Raw genomic sequence first — 21,686 nt, 5'->3', positions numbered from 1 at the left:
CCTCCCCCACCACGCCCCCTTCTCCGCCCTGGCCCCCCTCCCCTTCTCCCACCCCCTACCCCGCACCCCCAGCCACTGCCCCGTCCCCCCACCCCCTCCGCCCTGCCCCACCCCGCCACCTCACCGCCCCCTGCCCTGCCTGCTCCCCCCCGCACCGCACCCCCCTCCCCTGCCACCCCCTCCCCCACCTGCTCCCCAACCCCTGCCCCCCCCGACCCCTCTCCTCCTCCCCTCACCTGCCACCTCCCCCCCGCCCCCTCACCTGCCACCTCCCCCCCACCCCCTCCCCTACCACCTCCCCCCCACCCCCTCCCCTACCATGTCCCCTCCCCCTCCCCCACCATCCCTTCCCCCACCCCCACTTCCCCGGCCCCTCCCCCACCCTCCCTTCCCCCCCGGCCCCTCCCTTCCCCCGGCCCCCTCCCCCACCATGTCCCCTCCCCCACCATCCCCTGCCCCGGCCCCTCTCCCACCCACCGTCTCCTGCCCCTCCCCCACCCACCATCCCCTCCCCCTGCCCCTCTCCCACCGTGTCCCCTCCCCCCCAACCACGTCCCTACATCCACTTCTCCATCCCCCCTCCCCTCCCCCATCCCCCCTCCCCTCCCATCTCCCATCCCCCTCCCCTCCCCCCCCCCTCCCCTCCCATCCCCCCCTCCCCCATCCCCTCCCCCATCCCCCCTCCCCCCCCCCATCCCCCCTCCCCTCCCATCTCCCCTCCCATCCCATCTCCCATCCCCCCTCCCCTCCCATCTCCCCTCCCCTCCCATCTCCCCTCCCCTCCCATCCCCCCTCCCTCCCCTCCCATCTCCCATCCCCCCTCCCATCCCCCCTCCTCCCATCCCCCCTCCCCTCCCCCCCCTTCCCCCTCCCCTCCCCCCCTCTCCCCTCCCCTATTCCCCCCCCTCCCCTCCCCTCCCCTATTCCCCCCCCTCTCCCCTCCCCTCCCCTTATTCCCCCCTCCCCTCCCCTATTCCCCCCTCCCCTCCCCCTATTCCCCCCCTCCCCTCCCCTCCCCTATTCCCCCCCTCCCCTCCCCTCCCCTATCCCCCCCCCCTCCCCCCCTATTCCCCCCCTCCCCTCCCCTATTCCCCCCCCTCCCCTCCCCTATTCCCCCCCCCCCTCCCCTCCCCTATTCCCCCCCCCCTCCCTCCCCTTTCCCCCCTCCCTCCCCTATTCCCCCCCCTCCCCTCCCCCTCCCCTATTCCCCCCCCCTCCCCTCCCCTATTCCCCCCTTCCTCCCTCCCCTATCCCCCCCTCCCTCCCTCCCCTATTCCCCCCCCCTCCCCTCCCCTCCCCTATTCCCCCCCCCCCTCCCCTCCCCTATTCCCCCCCCTCCCCTCCCCTATTTCCCCCCCTCCCCTCCCCTCCCCTATTCCCCCCCCCTCCCCTCCCCATTCCCCCCCCTCCCCTCCCCTCCCCTATTCCCCCCCTCCCCTCCCCTCCCCTATTCCCCCCCTCCCCTCCCCTCCCCTATTCCCCCCCCTCCCCTCCCCTCCCCTATTCCCCCCCCTCCCCTCCCCTCCCCTATTCCCCCCCCCCTTCCCCTCCCTCCCTATTCCCCCCCCTCCCCTCCCCTCCCCTATTCCCCCCCCCTCCCCTCCCCTCCCCTATTCCCCCCCCCCTCCCCTCCCCTATTCCCCAGGCCTCTCCCTCCCCTATTCCCCCAGCGCCTCTCCCCCACCTTAATCCCACTTCCTCACACCCCAATCAACCCCCGTTCCTCCAGCCCCTCCACCCCCAATCACATCCTCCCCCTTCTCCACTCCACAGACCCCAACCATAACACCTCCCCCCACCCCCCCCTCAGAGACTTCACCTCAGGACCATTCGGGTCTCGTACCTGCCGGGCTCCGGGCACCCCACCATCCAGTTCCACTTCGATCTCGGATTGGCGGAGCCGGCAGGCTGGCCCCGCCCCTGGCGGCTGGAGCTCGTTTCCTGATTGGTGGAAGAGGCGGGTGGACAGCGCCCGTGAGGCCTCGTACCCCGATTGTTCCAGTCGGGCTCCGTGCAACCGGAGTTCTGTCTCTGATTGGTCGGACTGCGGGGCGGGAGACCCCGCTCCGGGCTGTGATTGGTCGGGACGCCGGCTCGCGGCCAACCGCCCGCGCTGTTCAGCACCTGATTGGTGGAGCCGGGCGGGGGTACTGAGTTGTGATTGGTCGAACCGGAGTGGGTCCTGTGATTGGTGGAGCTGGATTCCTGGCGAACTGGTCTGTGATTGGCCGGTGCCCTTGCACGCGGGCAGCCGTCCGCTCTGCTCGACGCCCGATTGACCGAGCTGGGCTGGCGCGCTGGGGTGTGATTGGTGGATCCTCGGCGGGCTGGGCTGTGATTGGACATCCACCAGCGGCCCCGCCCCCTGGCGCTGGATGCTGCTCTGTGATTGGTTGAGGAGCCGCTCCACCCAGGCGGCCATGACGACGTCCCTCTGGCCGGGGCTCAGGCCGAGCGAGGCCCGGTGTTTCTGCAGGATGTGCCGCTTGATGGTGCTGAGCTTGAGCGTGGCCAGGGCGCTGCCGCACACCATGCACACCAGGCCGTTCCGCAGGCAGTCGTAGTCCATCAGGTACTCGCTCCGCCAGCGCTCCTGGTAATACCGCCGCACCGGCTTCCCGGGCCGCCGCCCGCCGCCTTCACACCCCCGGGCCGGGGTGGGCTCCGGCCTCAGAGCCGCTTCCACCGGGGCCGCGTCCGGCCTCAGAGCCGCCTCCACCGGGACTGGAATAAAACCACACAGGGTTAGAGAGAGAGAGAGAGAGAGACGGTGCCCTGCCTCTAGGTGAGGAAATATCTCCTCAGCCTAGTCCAACACGGGCATCTCCATCCTGGGCTGAGGCGACAATCCCCCACCCTGAGGCTATTCTAACCCTGACATAATGGACACCCAGTGCTGCAGCCTGGAGCTGAGCAGGGCCAGGGTTGAATAGAGTGGTAGGAGCATGGAAACAGGCCCTTCGTCCCAACTTGTCCATGCTCTCTCCTTAACTCAAACCAGCAAGTCCTGGTAAGCATCCTAGTAAGTCCTTTCTGCACCCTTTCTAGTAAACCTGCTTATAGTAGGGTGACCAGAACTGTGCACAGTATTCCAAGCGTGGCCTTACCACAAAATAAAGCAGCACTTGATGGAGTAGGACCATACAGAACAAGAAAGTCCCAGGTCTCATCGATGTGGAGTTAATGGTAGAAACTAAAAGCAGGAGGAGGCTATTCGGCCCTTCGAGCCTACTCCACCATTCATTTTGATCAATTCAATATCCTGATCCCCACCCCTTCCCCACATCCCTCAAGCCCTTTAACCCAAAGAGCGATATCTAATTTTTTTCTTGAAATCACACAACATTTTGGCCTCAACTACTTTCTGTGGGAGTGAATTCCACACATTCACCACACTCTGGGTGAAGAAATTTCTCCTCACCTCAGTTCTAAAAGATTTATCCCTTATCCTCAAACTATGAACCCCCCCACCCCCAGTTCTGGACTTCCCATAACATCGGGAACATTCTATCTGAATATACCCTGTCTAACCCTGTTAGAATTTTATAAGTTTCTACGTGATCCCCTCTCACTCTTCGAAACTCCAGTGAATGCAAGATCATCATGATGTGGAGATACTGGCGTTGGACTGGTGTGGACACAGTAAGTCTGACAATACCGTGTTAAAGTCCAGTAGGTTTATTTGGAATCACAAGCTTTTGGAGCGCTGCTCCTTCATCACTCATCTGATGAAGGAACAGTGCTCCAAAGACTCGTTCTACCAAATAAACCTGTTGGACTTTAACCTGGTGTTGAGAGACTTATTATAAGATCGTCAGATATAGGCTATTCAGCTCTTCAAGTTTGCTCTGCCATTCAATCACAGCTGATACAATTCTTATCCCCATTCTCCTGCCTTCTGCCCGCAATCCTGTGATTCCCTTTATTTGAACCAGGCTGATTCCGTGGATGGCAGGATTGATGTAAAAGGGCAGATTGACTAGGTTAGGATGACTGTGGAATTCACATGAATGGGGGGGTGCGGTGGTATCTCATAGGGATTTATAAAATTCTAACAGGACTAGATAGGGTAATGTAGGGAGGTTGTTTCTGATGGTGGGGGAGTCCAGGACCAGGGGTCATAGTCTGAGGATTCAGGGTAGACCATTTAGGACAGAGGTAAGGAGACGTTTCTTCACCCAAAGAGCGGTGAGCCACAGGAATTCAATACCACAGAAAGTAGTTGATGCCAAAACGTTGAATGTATTCAAGAGGCGGCTGGATATAGCACTTGGGGTAAATGGGATCAAAGGTTATGGGAAGAAAAGGATTAGGCTACTGATTTGGATGATCAGCCACAATCCTGATGAATGGGAGAGCAGCCTCAAAGGGCTGAATGGCCTCCTCCTGCTCCTATCTTCTATGTTGATCAACAACCTATCCATCTCTGTCTCAAAGACACTCAATGACTTGGCCTTCTTCTGTGGCAAAGAGTTCCACAGATTCCCCACTCTCTGGCTGAAAAATTCCTCCTTATCTCTGGTTTAAAGGATCGTCCCTTTAACCTGAGGTTGTGCCCTCTGGTTCTAGTTTTTCCTACTACTGACAACATCCTCTCCACGTTCACTCTATTCAGACCTCGCAATATTCTAAAAGTTTCAATAAGACCCACCCCCCCCCTCCATTCCTTCTAACCTCCATCACGTTTAGATAGACCCAGATTCCTCAACCACTCCTCAGATGACAAACTCTTCATTCCTGGGATCCTGCTTGTGAACCTCCTCTTGACCCCATCCAAGGCCAGCACATCTTTCCTAATGTAATTCTAACCAACTTAGTCTTGCCTCATATGACAGAGCTGCCATCCCAGGAATCAGCCTGGTAAACTTTCACTGTACTCTCTCTGTAGCAAGGACATCCTCAGATAAAGCAGGAGAGAGAAGGGCACAGATGGGACAGGGTGGTGGTAGATAGACACAGCGTGAGAGAGGCAGATGGCGCCCCCAACACTGGGTGCAGCGTCGGAGGGTAATCCAGGCAGACATGGTGTGTGGGGGACACACAAGGGGGTGAGATCAGGGAGAAACCTTGTGCAGCATGAACACTAACATTGAGCAATTGGACTAAATGGCTTGTTCCTGCATTGAGTCGTCAAGGCGGGAAAATGTATTTAAGAATCATAGAATCCCTACAGTGCAGGAGGCGGCCATTCAGCCCCTTGAGTGTGCACCGAAAACAAAAGATCCTATCCCCGTAACCCCCACACATTTACCCCATTAATCCCTCTAACCTACGGACACTAAGAGACAAATTAGCATAGCCAAACAACCTAACATGCACATCTTTGGACTGTGGGAGGAAATTGGAGCACCTGGAGGAAACCCACGCAGACACAGGGAGAACGTGCAAACCCCACACAGATAGTGACCCAAGGCAGGAATCGAACCCGGGTCCCTGGCACTGTGAGGCAGCAGTGCTAACCCACTGTGCCAGCCCGTGTATAGATGGGGCAGGATCTAACTGAGTAAGCCAAAATGGTTCCTCCTGTTGAGAAAGCCAGTAGTTGGCGTTGGAGTGTGAGCAACAACAGAGTGCAGCTGTCCCCTTACTGAGTGTTGCAAGACATACCTGGGGCAGGATGGGTCTGTACTGCAGTGGGTTGAAATGCCAGGGTATCGGACTTCTCCTGTGGGTAGCTGTGGTTCAGCAGGTGGTCAATCCAGGTTGCAATGACCACTTCCTTCTCGGTGCGAGTGAGGAACATAGTGTCCTGGTGTTTCTGCAGGATGTGCCGCTTGATGGTGCTAAGTTTGAGCGTGGCCAAGGTGCTCCCACACACCATGCACACCAGGCCATGCCTCAGGCAGTCGTAGTCCATCAGATATTCCATCTTCCATCGCTCCTGATAATATCGCCGGTGATCCCTGCCGGCACGCCGGCTCCTGCGCCTTTGCCATTTCACCGAGTCCATGGATTCTGCTGGAGGCCCAGTTTCAGCAAGTACCAAACTCCTGCAGTTCAGCGAGGCTTCGTATTCTGGACAAGGAAATTACACATCAAAACCTGGCCCTTGGTGCTGTTCCATCAATCCCAACTACCCCCCCCACCCCCTCAAACCTTCACTCACCCTTGGTGCTGTCCCATCAAATATACACCCCCTCCCCAGCACTGTCCAGTCACTCCCGTCTTCCCAGTGCAATCCAGTAACCGCCCCTGCCTGCTAGTGCTGTCCAGTCGCTCCCCTCTCCCTCCAGCACTATCCAGTCACTCCCCTCTCCCCCCCAGCACTGTTTGGTCACTACCCCCTCGACCTCAGCGCTGTCTGGTCACTTCCCTCTTCCCCTAGTGCTGTCAAGTCACACACACCACCCACCCCCCACCTTCCCCAGTGCTGTCCAGCAGCACCCCCTCCTCCACCAGTGCTGTCCCATCAAACACTTGCTGCAAAATGAAAACAGAAAATGCTGGAAATGTTCAGCAGCTCTGACAACATCGCTTTTCACACAGTCTCCCACCAAAGACTCCCAGGGCAAAGACAATACAGAGTCGCATAGGAACTTTGGCCCATCAAGATAGTTCCACCATCCATCATGGCTGATCTTCTAGTTGAAAGCAGTTTTCCTGCGCCATCCCCATAGCCTATGTCTTAAGTATCTCGAGACAAACAACTGTAGTCAATAACTGAGCCCCCACTCCACTCTGGGCTAGAGAATTCCAAAGATTCATTATCCTGAGTGAAGAAATGCCTCTTCATCTCAGTCCTAGATATCACCCACTCACCCCAAACACCGTATCCATACGCACCCTGTCCTGCCCTGTAAGAATTCTGTAAATTTCAATGAGATCACCTCCTTATTCTAAACTAGAGAATACAGGCCCAGTCTCCTCAATCGCTCTTTGTAGGACAATCCCTCTATAGCCATTGTACCCATGTAACTATCTAAATGCTTTTTAAAAGACAAAATTGTACCCGCCTCTTGTTCCAGACACTCATCACCCTCTGTCCAAGCCCATGCTAATCATAATGCTGTATCTAAACTAAAAAATTCCTTACTTGCTCCATATCCCTCTATTGCCTCCCTATCCATGTATCCATCCAGATGCCTGTGCTGTACTTTTCTTGTGCTGTACTTTTCTTTATGATTTCCCTCTCGTAAATCCACATAGAAAATAATAGTACGATTGGTCAGATTCAAAGTGTTCCGTTATCACATCCTTTATAATACATTCTAGCATTTTCTGTACTTTTAAAGTCAGGCTAACAGGTCTGTAGTACCTCGATTTCTCTTGCTCCTTTTCTCAAGAGGGGTTATGTTTGCCACCTTCCCAATCGCAGGCAGCGTTCCAGAATCTATCGAATTTTGAACAGTGATAACCAGTGTAGCCACTATCTCCAGAGCCACCTCTTTCAGCACTGAGGTGTATACGGTCAGCTCCTGGGGATTTCAGTCTGATTTCTCTTGTACTATTTTACTAATATAATAACATCTTTATTATCTGGCGTGAACGGGGAATGGGTGGTGCTGGTTCATCAAAAATTCCAGGAAGGTCAATGAGGGCAGGGCAGTAGACATGGTCTATATGGACTTCAGTGAGGCCTTTGGTTAAGTTCCACACGGTAGGCTGCTCTGGAAAGTTAGATCACATGGAATCCATGGAGAGCTGGCAAATTGGATCGCAAACTGGCTTGATGGTAAGAAGCAGAGGGTAATGGTGGAAGGATGCTTGTCAGACTGGAGGCCTGTGGCTAGGGATGTGCCTCAGGGGTCAGTGCTGTTTGTTATCAGTATCAACACTTTGGATGAGAATGTACAAGACACGATCAGTAAGTTTGCAGATGACACTAAAATAGATGCTATTGTAGACAATGAGGAAGGATCATTGATCAGCTGGGGAAGTGGGCCCAGAAATGGCAAATGGAGTTATAGTAATAGAGGTTTACACATGGAAACAGGTCCTTCGGTCCAACTTGTCCATGCCACCCTTTTTTTTTAATCTCTAAGCTAGTCCCAATTACCCACATTTGGTCCATGTCCCTCTATACCCATCATACCCATAACTGTCTAAATGCTTTTTAAAAGACAAAATTGTACCCACCTCTACTACCTCTGGCAGTTCCAGACACTCACCACCCTCTACGTGAAAAAAATTCTCTCTCTGGACCCTTTTTTTATCTCTCCCCTCTCATCTTCAACACAAGTGTGAGGTGTTGCATTTTGGAAAATCAAATCAAAGTAGGACTTTCAAGGTGAATGGTAGCACCTTAGGGGGAGTATCGTGGAACAGAAGAACCTTGGAGTTCAGGTGCATGGTTCTCTAGAGGTGGAGTCACAGGTAGATAGGACAATGAAGAAGGCTTTTAGCATGCTGGCCCTCATCAGTCAGGGCATTGAGTATTGAAGTTGGGAAGTTATGTTGCAGTTGTACAGGACGTTGATGAGGCCGCATCTGGAGTACTGTGTTCAGTTTTGGTTGCCTTGCTATAGGAAAGATGTTTCTAAACTGGAGAGAGTGCAGAAGAGATTTACAAGGATGTTGCCAGGACTCAAGGGACTGAATTATTGGGAGAGATTGGACAGGCTTGGGCTTTTGTATTTGGAGCGTAGGAGACTGAGGACTGATCTTATAAAAGGTGTATAAGATCATGAGAAGCATGGATAGGGTGGATGCACTCAGTACTTTTCCCAGAGTTGGGGAATGGAGAACTAGAGGGCAGAGGTTGAAGGTAAGAGGGGAAAGAATTAATGGGGACCTGAGGAGAATTTTTATTCTAAACACAGAGGGGATATGTGTGTGAGATGAGCTGCCAGAGGAAGTGGTTGAGGCAGGGACATTGAGAACATTTAAAAGGCATTTGGACACCACCACCTTTCCCAAGGGCAACGAGGGGTGGACAATAAATGCAGGCTGAGTCAGTGATGCCCATATCCAATAAATGAACATTTTAAAAACTCTCATCTTACAGCAATGAGGTCTTCTTGTGGGTTTCCAAATCACAAACAGCTGAGGTTTCAGAAGAAAGAGGGATGGGGTAAGGCTGTTGCCCCCCACACCCCGTGGCAGTCTCTCTCTTGTTATTCTACATCCAGTAGTTTTTTTTTTACATCCAAGAGCTGGATCCCGTAACACCCCAGAAAGCTCCACAGATCAGCTTTGTCCTTTGTAAATTCACCATTGCAGCTGCTGTCACCCAGTGTTTGCTCCGGAAAAGTATTTGTTTCACAAAAGTTCAATAAATACTGATAGATAGCCACTTTCCAAAGAGAACTGAGGGAGTGCTGCGTGCTCTGTCTCACGGAGACGTGGCTCACTCCTGCTTCACGGGACTGTGCCCTATAACCAGAGGGCTTCTCAATCCATTGAATGGACCATGCAGCGGCTTCAGGCAAGGCTAGGGGAGGTGAGATCTGCTTGCTAATCGAAACCTCGTGATGTCTAGATGTAGCAACACTGGCGTGTTTCTGCTCCCTGGACCTAGAATACTTGATGCTAAAATGCCACCCCTACGACTTTTCGCGGGAGTTCAACTCTGTTATCCTGATGGCAGTTTACATCCCACCCCATGCGGATGTGAACATTGCGCTGGGCGAAATATACACCACTACGAATAGCCTTGAGACAAAACATCCCAAGGCCATTTTCATCGTGGATGGGGACTTCACTCAGACCAAGCTCAAGAGAGTACTACCAAGTTACCACCAACACGTCCTAGACTACTGCTACACAAATATCAACACGCCTACCGCTCTATTGCTTGCCCACACTTTGGCAAATCAGCCCACAAGGCTGTGCTCCTGCTCCCGGCTTACAAGCAAAAACTGAAGCAGGAGAATCTGTCAAAGAGTCGGGCAGTCTTGGTCTGAGGAAGCAGATGATCTCCTACGGGCCTGCTTAGAGTCAGTGGACTGGTCAGTATTTAAAACTATGACCAGCCTGAACGAGTGCACCAGTACAGTAACTGACTTCATTAGTAAGCGTGTTGAAGACTGTGTGCCAAAGAAACAAACTCGTGTGTTTCTCATCCGGAAACCATGGATGAACAGGGATATCCACCATTTGCTGAAGTCTGGGTCTGAGGCATTCAAGTCAGACGACCCTGACCCATACAAGAAAGCCAGATCTAAGGAGATCCATCAGAGATACCACAGGACAATACCAGACCAAGCTAGAGTCCCAGGCTAGCCACACAGACACCCCCCTGATTATGACAAAGTCTACAAGACTAACAGGCTACAAGATGAAGGCATATAAAATTGCTGGCTCCAATGCACCCCTCCCTGATGAGTTCAATGCATTCTATGCCCTCCACCCTGGAAGCCTCGGATGAAACTGTATCTGAGGTCGCCATTGCTGATGTCAGAGCCGCTTTCTTGAAAGTCAACCCACAGAGAACGACTGGCCCGGATGGGGTATCTGGACAAGTGCTGAGATCCTGTGTGGATCCTGGTGGGGGTACTCGCAGACATCTTCAACCTCTCTTTACAGCAATCCGAGGTCCCTATCTGCTTCAAGAAGATGACCATCATCCCGGTATCTAAGAAAAGCCAGGTGGTATGCCTTAACGACTATCGTCCAGTGGCTCTGACATCCATCATTATGAAGTGCTTTCAAAGGCTAGTCATGGTACGAATCAATTCCAGCTTCCTGGACTGCCTGGATCCGCTACAGTTCGCCTACTGCCGGCACAGGTCCATAGCAGACACCATCTCCCAGGCCCTGCACTCAACCCTGGAACACCTAGACGACAGAGACACTTATGTCAGATTCTTATTTATTGACTACAGCTCAGCCTTCAACACCATTATTCCTACGAAACTCATCTCCAACTTGCGTGGCCTCGGCCTTGGCTCCTCCCTCTGTGACTGGATCCTAGACTTCCTAGCCCACAGACCACAATCAGTAAGGGTAGGCAACAACACCTCCTCCAGGATCATCCTCAACATGGGTGCCCCACAAGGCTGTGTTCTCAGCTTCCTACTATACTCCTTATACACCTATGACTGTGTGGCCACATTCCCCTCCAATTCGATTTTGCTCCAAGTCTGCTGACAACACCACCATAGTGGGTCGGGTCTCAAACAATGACAAGACAGAGCACAGGAAAGAGATAGAGAATCTGGTGAACTGGTACGATGCCATTAATCTCTCCCTCATTGTCAACAAAACGAAGGAGATAGTCATCGATTTCAGGAAGCGTAAAGGAGAACATGCCCCTGTCTACATCAACGGGGACAGAATAGCAATAGTCGAGACCTTAAAGTTTTTAGGTGTCAGGATCATCAACAACCTGTCCCGGTCCCCCCATGCCAATACTATAGTTAAGAAAGCCCACCAATGTCTACTTTCTCAGAAGACTAAGGAGATTTGGCATGTCAGCTACTACTCTCACCAACTTTAACAGATGCACCATAGAAAACATTCTTTCTGGTTGTATCACAGCTTGGTATGGTTCCTGCTCTGCACCAGAAACTACAAAAAGGTCATGAATGTAGCCCAATCTATCACGCAAACCAGCCACCTATTCATTGACTTTGTCTACACTTCCCACTACCTCGGAAAAGCAGCCAGCATAATCAAGGATTCCCATGCATCCTGGACATTCTCTCTTCCATCTTCTTCGCTTGGGAAAAAGATACAAAAGTCTGAAGTCATATACCAACTGACTCAAGAACAGCTTCTTCCCTGCTGCCATCAGACTTTTGAAAAGACCTCTCGCACTAAGTTGATCTTTCTCTACACTCTGGCTTTGACAGTAACACGACATCCAACACTCTCCCTTTTTCTTCTCTATGAATGGTATGCTTTGTCTGTATAAAGTGCAAGAAATCATACTTTTCACTGTGTACCAATACATGTGACAATAATAAAGCAAATCAAAACATTCCCAGGACAGGTATAGCATTGAGTTAGGTACAGAGTAAAGTTCTCTCCACACTGTCCCCCATCAAACAGTCCGAGGGCAGGTACAGCACGGGGTTAAATACAGAGTAAAGCTCCCTCTACACTGTCCCCATCAAACATTCCCAGTACAGTTACCATGTGGTGTTAGATACACAGTAAAGCTCTCTCTACATTGTCCATTCCATCTGTTGGGACATCGCCTGTCACTGCCATTCAGATTCTGAATCAAACTACTGAAGGTAATCCAATGGACAACATAGTGAAAGTGACATGGGGGGACTCTGATTCACATAGATGGGATCTGAGACAGAGGTCGTGAGGGAGAGACACAGAGAGGAAATGAAATAACACAACATGTCTCCTGATGGTGAATTGCTCACCACACGGAACAGATGAAAATAAGACCAAAAGACAGCGGAGCAGAATTAGGCCACTTGGCCCATCACATCTGCTCCACCATTCAATCATGGCTGATATTTTTCTCATTCCCATAACCCCTGATCCCCTTATAAATCAGGAACCACACATGGAATCCCTACAGTGCAGGAGGCCATTTGGCCCATTGAGCTGCACCCTATTCCTGTAACTCCATGTATTTACCTTGCTAATCCCCATGACACTAGGATCAATTTAACATAGCCAATTAATGTAACCCACACATCTTTGGAGTATGGGAGGAAACCGGAACACCCACAGGAAACCCATGCCAACACGAGGAGAATGTGTAAACTCTGCACAGTGACCTGAGGCCAGAATCAAACCAGAAACCACGACGCTGTGATGCAACAGTGCTGACCACTGGCATTGTGCTGCCAAATACTTGCAGTCCAGTGGAATTGGTGAGAGAGATTTTACAATGTAAAGCATCAATAGGATATCCACCTCACTGTGAAGCATCAATGAGATAGCTACCTCAATGTAAAGCGTCAGTGACATAGCTACCTCAATGTAAAGCGTTAATGAGATAGCTACCTCAATGTAAAGCGTCAGTGAGATAGCTACCTCAATGTAAAGCATCAATGAGATAGCTACCTCAACGTAAAGCGTCAATGAGATAGCTACCTCAACGTAAAGCGTCAATGAGATAGCTACCTCAATGTAAAGTGTCAATGAGATAGCTACCTCAACGTAAAGCGTCAATGAGATAGCCACCTCAACGTAAAGCGTCAATGAGATAGCCACCTCAATGTAAAGCGTCAATGAGATAGCCACCTCAACGTAAAGCGTCAATGAGATAGCTACCTCAATTTAAAGCATCAATAGGATATCCACCTCAATGTGAAGCATCAATAGGATATCCACCTCAATGTGAAGCCACATGAGATAGCTACCTCAATGTAAAGCATCACTAGGATATCCAGCTCAATGTGAAGCATCAATGAGATAGCTGCCTCAATGTGAAGCGTCAGTGAGATGGCTACCTCAATGTAAAGCATCAATGAGATAGCTACCTCAACGTAAAGCATCAATAGGATATCCACCTCAATGTGAAGCATCAATAGGATATCCACCTCAATGTGAAGCCACATGAGATAGCTACCTCAATGTAAAGCATCACTAGGATATCCAGCTCAATGTGAAGCATCAATGAGATAGCTGCCTCAATGTGAAGCATCATGGGATAGTTACCTCAACGTAAAGCATCAATGAGTTAGCTACCTCACCGTAAAGCATCAGTGGGATATCCACCTCAATGTAAAGCATCATGGGCTAGTTACCTCAATGTAAAGCATCAATGGGATATCCATCTCAATGTAAAGCATCAATGAGATAGCTACCTCAATGTAAAGCATCAATGGGATATCCATCTCAATGTAAAGCATCAATGAGATAGCTACCGCAATGTAAAGCATCAATGGGATATCCATCTCAATGTAAAGCATCATGGGATAGTGACCTCAATGTAAAGCATCATTGATCAGCTACCTCCCTCTCCATCCCCTGAAGGTGCAGTGCCTGCCATTAGTTTGCAGTCCAGCAGATGGAGCTGGGTTTCTGCTCAGTGAACAAATGGCCTTTGTCTGTTGTTGTTGTTGGCGGGGGGGAGGCCCAGTGTTGGCCCCCTTCCCCCCGCTCCTTGTCTAGAGGCCCCCTTCCCTCCCCTCCCCTACCATCCACAGCCTCCCCCCACCCCTTTTCCTCTTCCCCCTCCTCCAGCCTCACCTATCTCGGGCCTCTCCTCCTTAATGTTGGCTGCTGCCTGGCGGTGGTGGGCACTCTGCTGCTGCTGCAGCGGGCTGGGTGTGATTGCAAGCCGGCCTCCAGGCTCCATCCTGGGCTTGTGTTCCATGCCCGGGCCCCCCGGGCTCCTCCTGGCCGCCTCCCGGGCAGAGGGTCCAGGCTTCCTGGTCGCAGCAGGAGCCGCTTCTCCCTCTGTCTGTCTGTCTCTCTCAGCCCCAGCTCCTTGTCCACACTGCAGCCTATCAGCTCGGGAGCCCCACCTCAAGGGCCCCTGAGGCTCCTTTAAGGGCTCCGGGGGAAGATTTAAAGGGGAAGTCACATAAATAAATCAGCCCCCCCCCCACACAAAATATTTTTTTATTATTTTTCATATATAATCCAGAGGTGGTCTACTCCAGTAAGGGAGGGGCCCATTAGGGGTGGACCCCCCTGACCCACAACATTCTCACCACCCTCGGTTCAGCTGCACGGTCAACATCTTTTCCCAAAGGTGTGCAGATGTCAGCTTTGGAACATACAGCGCTGTATAGGTCCCTTCGGCCCCTCGATGCTGCGCCGACCTGTGAAAACCAATCTAAAGCCCATCTAACCTACACTATTCCAATATCATCCATATGTTTATCCAATGACCATTTAAATGCCCCCAGTGTTGGCGAGTCCACTACTGTTGCAGAAGGGGCATTCCACGCCCTGAGTAAAGAACCTACCGCTGACATCTCTATGTGTCACCCCTCAATTTAAAGCTATGTCCCTCGTGCTAGCCATCACCTGAGGAAAAGGGCTCTCACTGTCAACCCTATCTAATCCTCTGATCATCTCATATGCCTCTATTAAGTCACCTCTTAACCTTTTCTCTAATGAAAACAGCCTCAAGACCCTCAGCCTTTCCTCATAGGACCTTCCCCTTTCCAATGCTTCCACCTCCTTCCTATAATGTGGCAACCAGAACTCCAAGTGCGGCCACATCAGAGTTTTGTACAGCTTCAACATGACCTCATGGCTCCAGAACTCAATCTCTCTACCAATGAAAGCTAACACACTGTACGCCTTCTTAACAATCCTATCAACCTGGGTGCCAACTTTCAGGGATCTATGCACATGGACGCCGAGATCTTTTGCTCATCCACACTACCAAGTATCTTACCATTAGCCCAGTACTCTGTATTCCTGTTACTCCCTCCAAAGTGAATCACCTTACATTTATCCACATTAAACTCCATTTGCCACCTCTCAGCCCAGCTCTGCAGCTTATCAATGTCCCTCTATAACCTGCTTTGGAGTGGGGTGGGCACCGTAAGAAGTCTCAGAACACCAGGTTAAAGTCCAACAGGTTTATTTGAAATCACGAGCTTTCAGAGTGTCGCTCCTTCTTCGGGTGAGGGAGCAGTGCTCCGAAAGCTCATGATTCCAAGTCAACCCGTTGGGCTTTAACCTGGTGTTGTGACACTTCTTATTGTGCCCTCTTCACCACATACAGCTTGGTATGGCTCCTTCTCTGCCCAAGACCACAATAAACTACAAAGACTGATGACAGCAGGGAAGAAGCTGTTCTTGAATCGGTTGGTACGTCTGCTCAGACTTCTGTAACTTTTTCCCAACAGAAGAAGATGGAAGAGAGAATGTCTCTCTTCATAAACAGAGGGTCGTGAACAAAACCCAATCCATCACACAAACCAGCCTCCCACCCATTGACACTGTCTACACTTCCTTCTGCCTTGGAAAAGCAGCCAGCATAATCAAAGACCCTACGCACCCCAGACATTCTCTCTTCCACCTTCTTCTGTCAGGAAAAAGTTGCAAAAGTCTAAGGTTGCGTATCAACCGACTCAAGAACAGCTTCTTCCCTGCTGCTGTCAGAGTTTTGAATGGACCTACCTCGCATTAAGTTGCTCCTTCTCTAAATCATAGCTGTGACTGTAACACTACATAATGCAGTCTCTCATTTCTTTTGCCATGAATGGTATGCTTTGTCTGTAGTGTGCAGGAAGTAATACTTTTCACTGTATACTAATACATGTGACAATAATAAATCAAATCAAATCAAAAGGCTTGTCTATTCCAGTTAGGAGGAGCTCATTAGGGGTGATCTTCTGACCCACAACACAATTGTGTGCTCTGTTCACCATCCTCAGTTCACAGTCAACATCTTTTCCCAAAGATGCAGAGATGCCAGCGTTGGACTGGGGTGGACACAGTGAGAAGCCTGACAACACCAGGCTAAAGTCCAACAGGTTTATTTGGAATCATGTGCTTTTGGAGCACTGCTCCTTCATCATCCGTCACTCACCCGATGAAGGAGCAGTGCTCTGAAAGCTCGTGGTTCCAGACAAACCTGTTGGACTTTACCCTGGTATTGTGAGAATGCTTACTGTTTCCGAAACGCAGGGGGAGTCTAAAACTAGAGGGCATAGGTTTAAGGGGAGAGATACAAAAGGGTCCAGAGGGACAATTTTTTTCCACACAGAGAGTGGTGAGTGTTTGGAACACACTGCTGGAGCTGGTCGTAGAGGCGGGTACAATTTTGTCTTTTAAAAAGCATTTAGACAGTTACTTGGGTAAGATGGGTATAGAGGGATATGGGATGAATGTGGGCAATTGGGATTAGCTTAGGGGTTAAAAGAAAGGCAGCATGGACATGTTAGGCTGAAGGGCCTGTTTCCATGTTGGACACATCTATGACTCAGTTTCTGGTGACACAGTGTTTTAGCACTGCTGCCTCGCAGTGCCAGGAACCCAAGTTCAATTCCTCAGTCTGTGTGGAGTTTGCACATTCTCCCCATGACTGTGAGGGTTTCCTCCAGGTGCTCTGGTTTGCTCTCACAATCCAAAGATGTATGCGTTAAGTTGATTGACTCTGCTATATTGACCCTAGTGTCAAGGGGATTAGCAGGGTAAATGTGTGAGGTTACAGGAATAGGTAGTATTATGGTTGGTACAAACTCAATGGGCTGAAGGGCCTCCTTCTGCACTGTAGGGATTCTATTCTATGTTTCTAATCCTCCACCCGCCCTGCATTGCCTCTCTTCCCCATCCTGCCAAGCTATCATGTGATCATAGAAACTAGAAGCCATTCAGCCCATCGTTTCTGCTCCTCCATTCATTATGATCATGGCTGATCATTGAATTCAATATCCTGATACCCCCCTTCCCCCCATATCCCTCGATCCCTTTAACCCCAAGAACTATATCTAATTTCTTCTTGAAATCACACAATGGCCTCAACTACTTTCTGTGGGAGTGAATCCCACCACTCTCTGGGTGAAGAAATTTCTCCTCACCTCAGTTCTAAAAGGTTTACTCCTTATCTTCAAACTATGACCCCCTAGTTCTGGACTCCCCCCACCTTTGGGAACATTCTTTCTGAATCTACCCTGTCTAACCCTGTTAGAATTTTATAAGTTTCTCTGAGATCCCCCCTCACTCGTCTAAACTCCAATGAATATAATCCTAACCCACTTAGTCTCTCCTCATATGATAGAACTGCCATCCCAGGAATCAGCCTGGTAAATCTTCGCTGTGCTACCTCTGTAGCAAGGACAACCTTCCTCAGATAAGGACACCAGAACTGCACGCCTTTAAATCAAGCTTCTGAAAACTTGTTTAAGCCAGTTATTTAACGAACCACTTTTCCAGCTGCAAACAGGGACTGTAAATCCCTGATTTAAAGCTAAGCTAAATCTTACCCATCTCTTATTGTCCTTGAGAAGGTGGTAATGTTCTCCCTCCTTGAACCAGTGCAATCCATGCGGCTGTAGGTGTACCCACAGCGCTGTTAGGGAGGGAGTTATTGTCCCTTGTGGAAGGTACTGTTAAAGGAACCTTAGTAAGTCCCTGCAGTGCATCGTGTAGATGCTACACACGGCTGCTATTGTGTGTCAGTGTAGGAGAGAATAGATGTTTAAGATGATAGATGTGGTGCCAATCGAGAGGCGGCTTTGTCCTGGATGGTGTTGAACTTCTTGAGTGTTGTTGGAGCCCCACTCATTCAGGCAAGTGAAGAGTATTCCATCATACTCCTGACCTGTGCCTTGTAAACAGTGGATAGGCTTTAGGGGAGCCAGGTGCTGAGTTACTCTCCACCAGATTCCCAGCCTCTGACCTGCTCCTGCAGCCACTGTGTTTATATGGCTGGGTCCAGTGAGTTTCTGGTCAATGGTAATCCCCAGGGTGTTGATAGTGTGGGGGGAGATTCAGTGATGGTAACCCCCAGGATGTTGATAATGGGGGAGATTCAGTGATGGTAACCCCCCAGTATGTTGATAGTGGGGGGATTCAGTGATGGTAACCCCCAGGATGTTGATAATGGGAGATTGAGTGATGGTAACCCCCAGGATGTTGATAGTGGGGGATTGAGTGATGGTAACCCCTCAGGATGTTGATAGTGGGGGATTGAGTGATGGTAGCCCCCAGGATGTTGATAATGAGGGGATTCAGTGATGGTAACCCCCAGGATGTTGATAATGAGGGGATTCATTGATGGTAACCCCCAGGATGTTGATAGTGGGGGAGATGTTAACCCGCAGGATGTTGATAGTGGGGGTGTGGGGGATTCAGTGATGACAACCCCCAGGATGTTGATTGTTGGGGGGGATTCATTGATAGTAACCCCCAGGATGTTGATAGCGGGGGGGGATGGTAACGCCCAGGATGTTGATAGTAGGTGGGGGGGGGGAATTCAGTGATGGTAACCCCCAGGGTGTTGATAACAGGGGGTAGGGTGGGAATTAAGTGATGGTAACCCCCAGGATGTTGATAGTGGGGGGGATTCAGTGTTGGTAACCCCCAGGGTGTTGATAGTTGGGGAGGGGGGGGGTGGAGGGATTCAGTGATGGTACCCCCCAGGGTGTTGATAGTGGGGGGGGGATTCAGTGATGGTAACCCCCAGGATGTTGATAGTGGGGGGGGATTCAGTGATGGTAACCCCCAGGATGTTGATAGTGGGGGGTATTCAGTGTTGGTAACCCCCAGGGTGTTGATAGTGGGGGGGGGATTCAGTGATAGTAACCCCCAGGATGTTGATAGGGGGGGATTCAGTGTTGGTAATCCCCAGCGTGTTGATAGTGGGGGACAAAGAACAAAGAAAATTACAGCACAGGAACAGGCCCTTTGGCCCCTCCAAGCCTGCACCTACCATGCTGCCCGACTGAACTAAAACCCCCTACCCTTCTGGGGACCATATCCCTCTATTCCCATCCTACTCGTGGATTTGTCAAGATGCCGCTTAAAAGTCACTACTGTATCCGCTGCCACTACCTCCCCCGGCAACGAGTTCCAAACACCCACCACCCTCCTGTTGGGGAACACCCCCACCTTCCTGTTGGAGAACACTTCAGCAGTCACGGGCATTCGGCCTCTGATCTTCGGGTAAGCGTTCTCCAAGGCGGCCTTCACGACACACAACAGCGCAGAGTCGCTGAGCAGAGACTGATGGCCAAGTTCTGCACACGAGGACGGCTTCAACCGGGATCTTGGGTTCATGTCACACTATCTGTAACCCCCGTGACTTGCCTGGGCTTGCAAAATCTCACTAACTGTCCTGTGCGGAGACAATACACGTCTCTTTAACCTGTGCTTAATCCTTTCTCCGCTCACACTGTCTGTACCTTTAAGACTTGATTAGCTGTAAACACTCACATTCCAATCATTATTCATGTAAATTGAGTTTGTGTCTTGATATGTTGTGTGTTTGCGATCAGAACCCCCGACGAAGGAACAGCCAGTTCCGAAAGCTAGAGGCGTTTGCTTCAAATAAACCTGTTGGACTTTAACCTGGTGTTGTGAGACTTCTTACTAAGAATCTCACTGCCAGAATCTTCCATTCCGTAGTTCCACCCACACCCCCCCCCTCCCCCCTGCCACCCTGCCACCCTTCCCCCAACCTTCTGGTTGGCCTGTCACTTTAAGGGTGTCAATACCAGCCTGTCTCTTTAAGAAGCTGAGTGCTGAGCCTGTGTGTGTGTGTGTGTGTGTGTGTGTGGTGCGATCCCCCCCTGCTGGTGGCTCCCTCCAAGTGCAGGCCTTCGCTGTTCACTCACACAGCCACTGTGTTGCGCTCTCTGCTGGGTTTTGCTGCGATTTTCAGGGCGCAATCCTGCAGTTGGCTCCATAGCTCAGTGGTTAGAGCACTGGTCTTGTAAACCAGGGGTCGCGAGTTCGATCCTCGCTGGGGCCTGTTACCCAACTTTATTTTTTTTTAAACTCTGAATTTATAAAACAGACCAAAGAGAAACAGCAAGCTTTTATTTTTCTTACCCCCACAGACTGACTGAAAACTGAGGATGAAATAGGAGCTTCGCTCAGGAACCCGTGCATTACCGGTGAGCACATTTCAAAAACATCTTAATTACTTGAGTTTTGTCCCTCACACACATTTTTTAAAGTTTTGTTATTAGTCACAAGTTACGCACGACCTCAACTGGGATATTGGGTTCGTGTCACACTCCAGAGATTAGGTTAGGTGGATTGGCCGTGCTATATTACCCCTTAGTGTCAGGGGGATTAGCGGGGTAAATATGCGCGGTTACGGGAATAGGGCCTGGGTGGGATTGTGGTCGGTGCAGGCTCGATGGGCTGAATGGCCTCCTTCTGCACTGTAGGATTCTATAATTCTATGATACATGTAAGACCCACCACCCCTGACCCCCTGCAGTTAAATCCTACTAACTGTCCTGGCTGGAGTCATCTCTTTAACCTGTGCTTATCCCTGTTTCCACTCGCACTGTCTGTACCTGTAAAGACTCACATTCCAACCATTATCTTACAATTAAGTCTTTGGCTATATGCTGGCTCGGTCAAAGAATGAAGTCACAGCAGTCACAGAGTTCCCACTTACCTGACAAAGGAGCAGCGCTCCGAAAGCTAGTGGCACTTGCTACCAAATAAATCTGTTGGACTTTAACCTGGTGTTGTGAGACTTCTTACTCGGTCAAAGAAGACAGAGAGTAGCAGCGGAAGGGCTGTGTTTCTGAATGGAGGACTGTGACAAGTGGTGTTCCTCAGGGATCAGTGCTGGGACCTTTGCTATTTGTAATATATATATATAAATGATTTGGAGGAAAATGTAACTGGATTGATTAGTAAGTTTGCGGACATCACGAAAGTTGGTGGATTTGCGGATAGTGATGAGGACCATCAGAGGATGCAGCAGGATATAGATCAGTTGGAGTCTTAGGCAGAGAGATGGCAAATGGAGTTTAATCTGGACAAATGTGAGATAATGCATTTTGGAAAGTCTAATACATACAGGAAATATACAGTAAATGGCAGAACCCTTAAGACTATTGATAGGCAAAGGGATCTGGGCGTACAGGTACACAGGTCATTGAAAGTGGCAATGCAGGTGGAGAAGGTAGTCAAGAAGGCATACGGCATGCTTGCCTTCATCAGCTGGGGCATTGAGTTTAAAAATTGGCAAGTCATGTTGCAGCTTTATAGAACCTTAGTTAGGCTGCACTTAGTTAGGCTGCACTTGGAATATAGTGTTCAATTCTGGTCGCCGCACTACCAGAAGGATTTGGAGGCTTTGGAGAGGGTACAGAAAAGATTTAACAGGATGTTGCCCTGGTATGGAGGGCATTAGCTATGAGGAGAGGTTGGAAAAACTTGGTTTGTTCTCACTGGAACAA

The 21,686-nt window shown here is 50.6% G+C and overlaps 1 protein-coding gene and 1 non-coding gene across 2 annotated transcripts; one reads left to right on the top strand and one right to left on the bottom strand.

Moving 5' to 3' along the window:
- Nucleotides 1-1,843: 1,843 nt before the first annotated feature.
- zfta (zinc finger translocation associated) lies at nt 1,844-20,373 on the bottom strand (the record flags this gene model as incomplete). The annotated part of the gene is made up of 4 exons (XM_080183408.1): nt 20,314-20,373; nt 14,044-14,341; nt 5,608-6,015; nt 1,844-2,724 (listed from the first exon to the last, which is right to left on the bottom strand). Coding segments are annotated over exons 1-4 (1,647 nt in total), but the record flags the coding sequence as incomplete, so codon positions are not given.
- trnat-ugu (transfer RNA threonine (anticodon UGU)) lies at nt 20,161-20,233 on the top strand. Its single transcript has one exon. It is a non-coding gene; the product is annotated as a tRNA-Thr (tRNA).
- Nucleotides 20,374-21,686: the final 1,313 nt, after the last annotated feature.

The sequence above is a fragment of the Carcharhinus amblyrhynchos genome, unplaced genomic scaffold (assembly GCF_965287045.1).
Source record: "Carcharhinus amblyrhynchos unplaced genomic scaffold, sCarAmb.v2.hapA chromosome_278, whole genome shotgun sequence".
NCBI lineage: Eukaryota > Metazoa > Chordata > Chondrichthyes > Carcharhiniformes > Carcharhinidae > Carcharhinus > Carcharhinus amblyrhynchos.
Note: the sequence above shows the minus strand (reverse complement) of the source record. Positions and strands in the feature narration are given on the sequence as shown.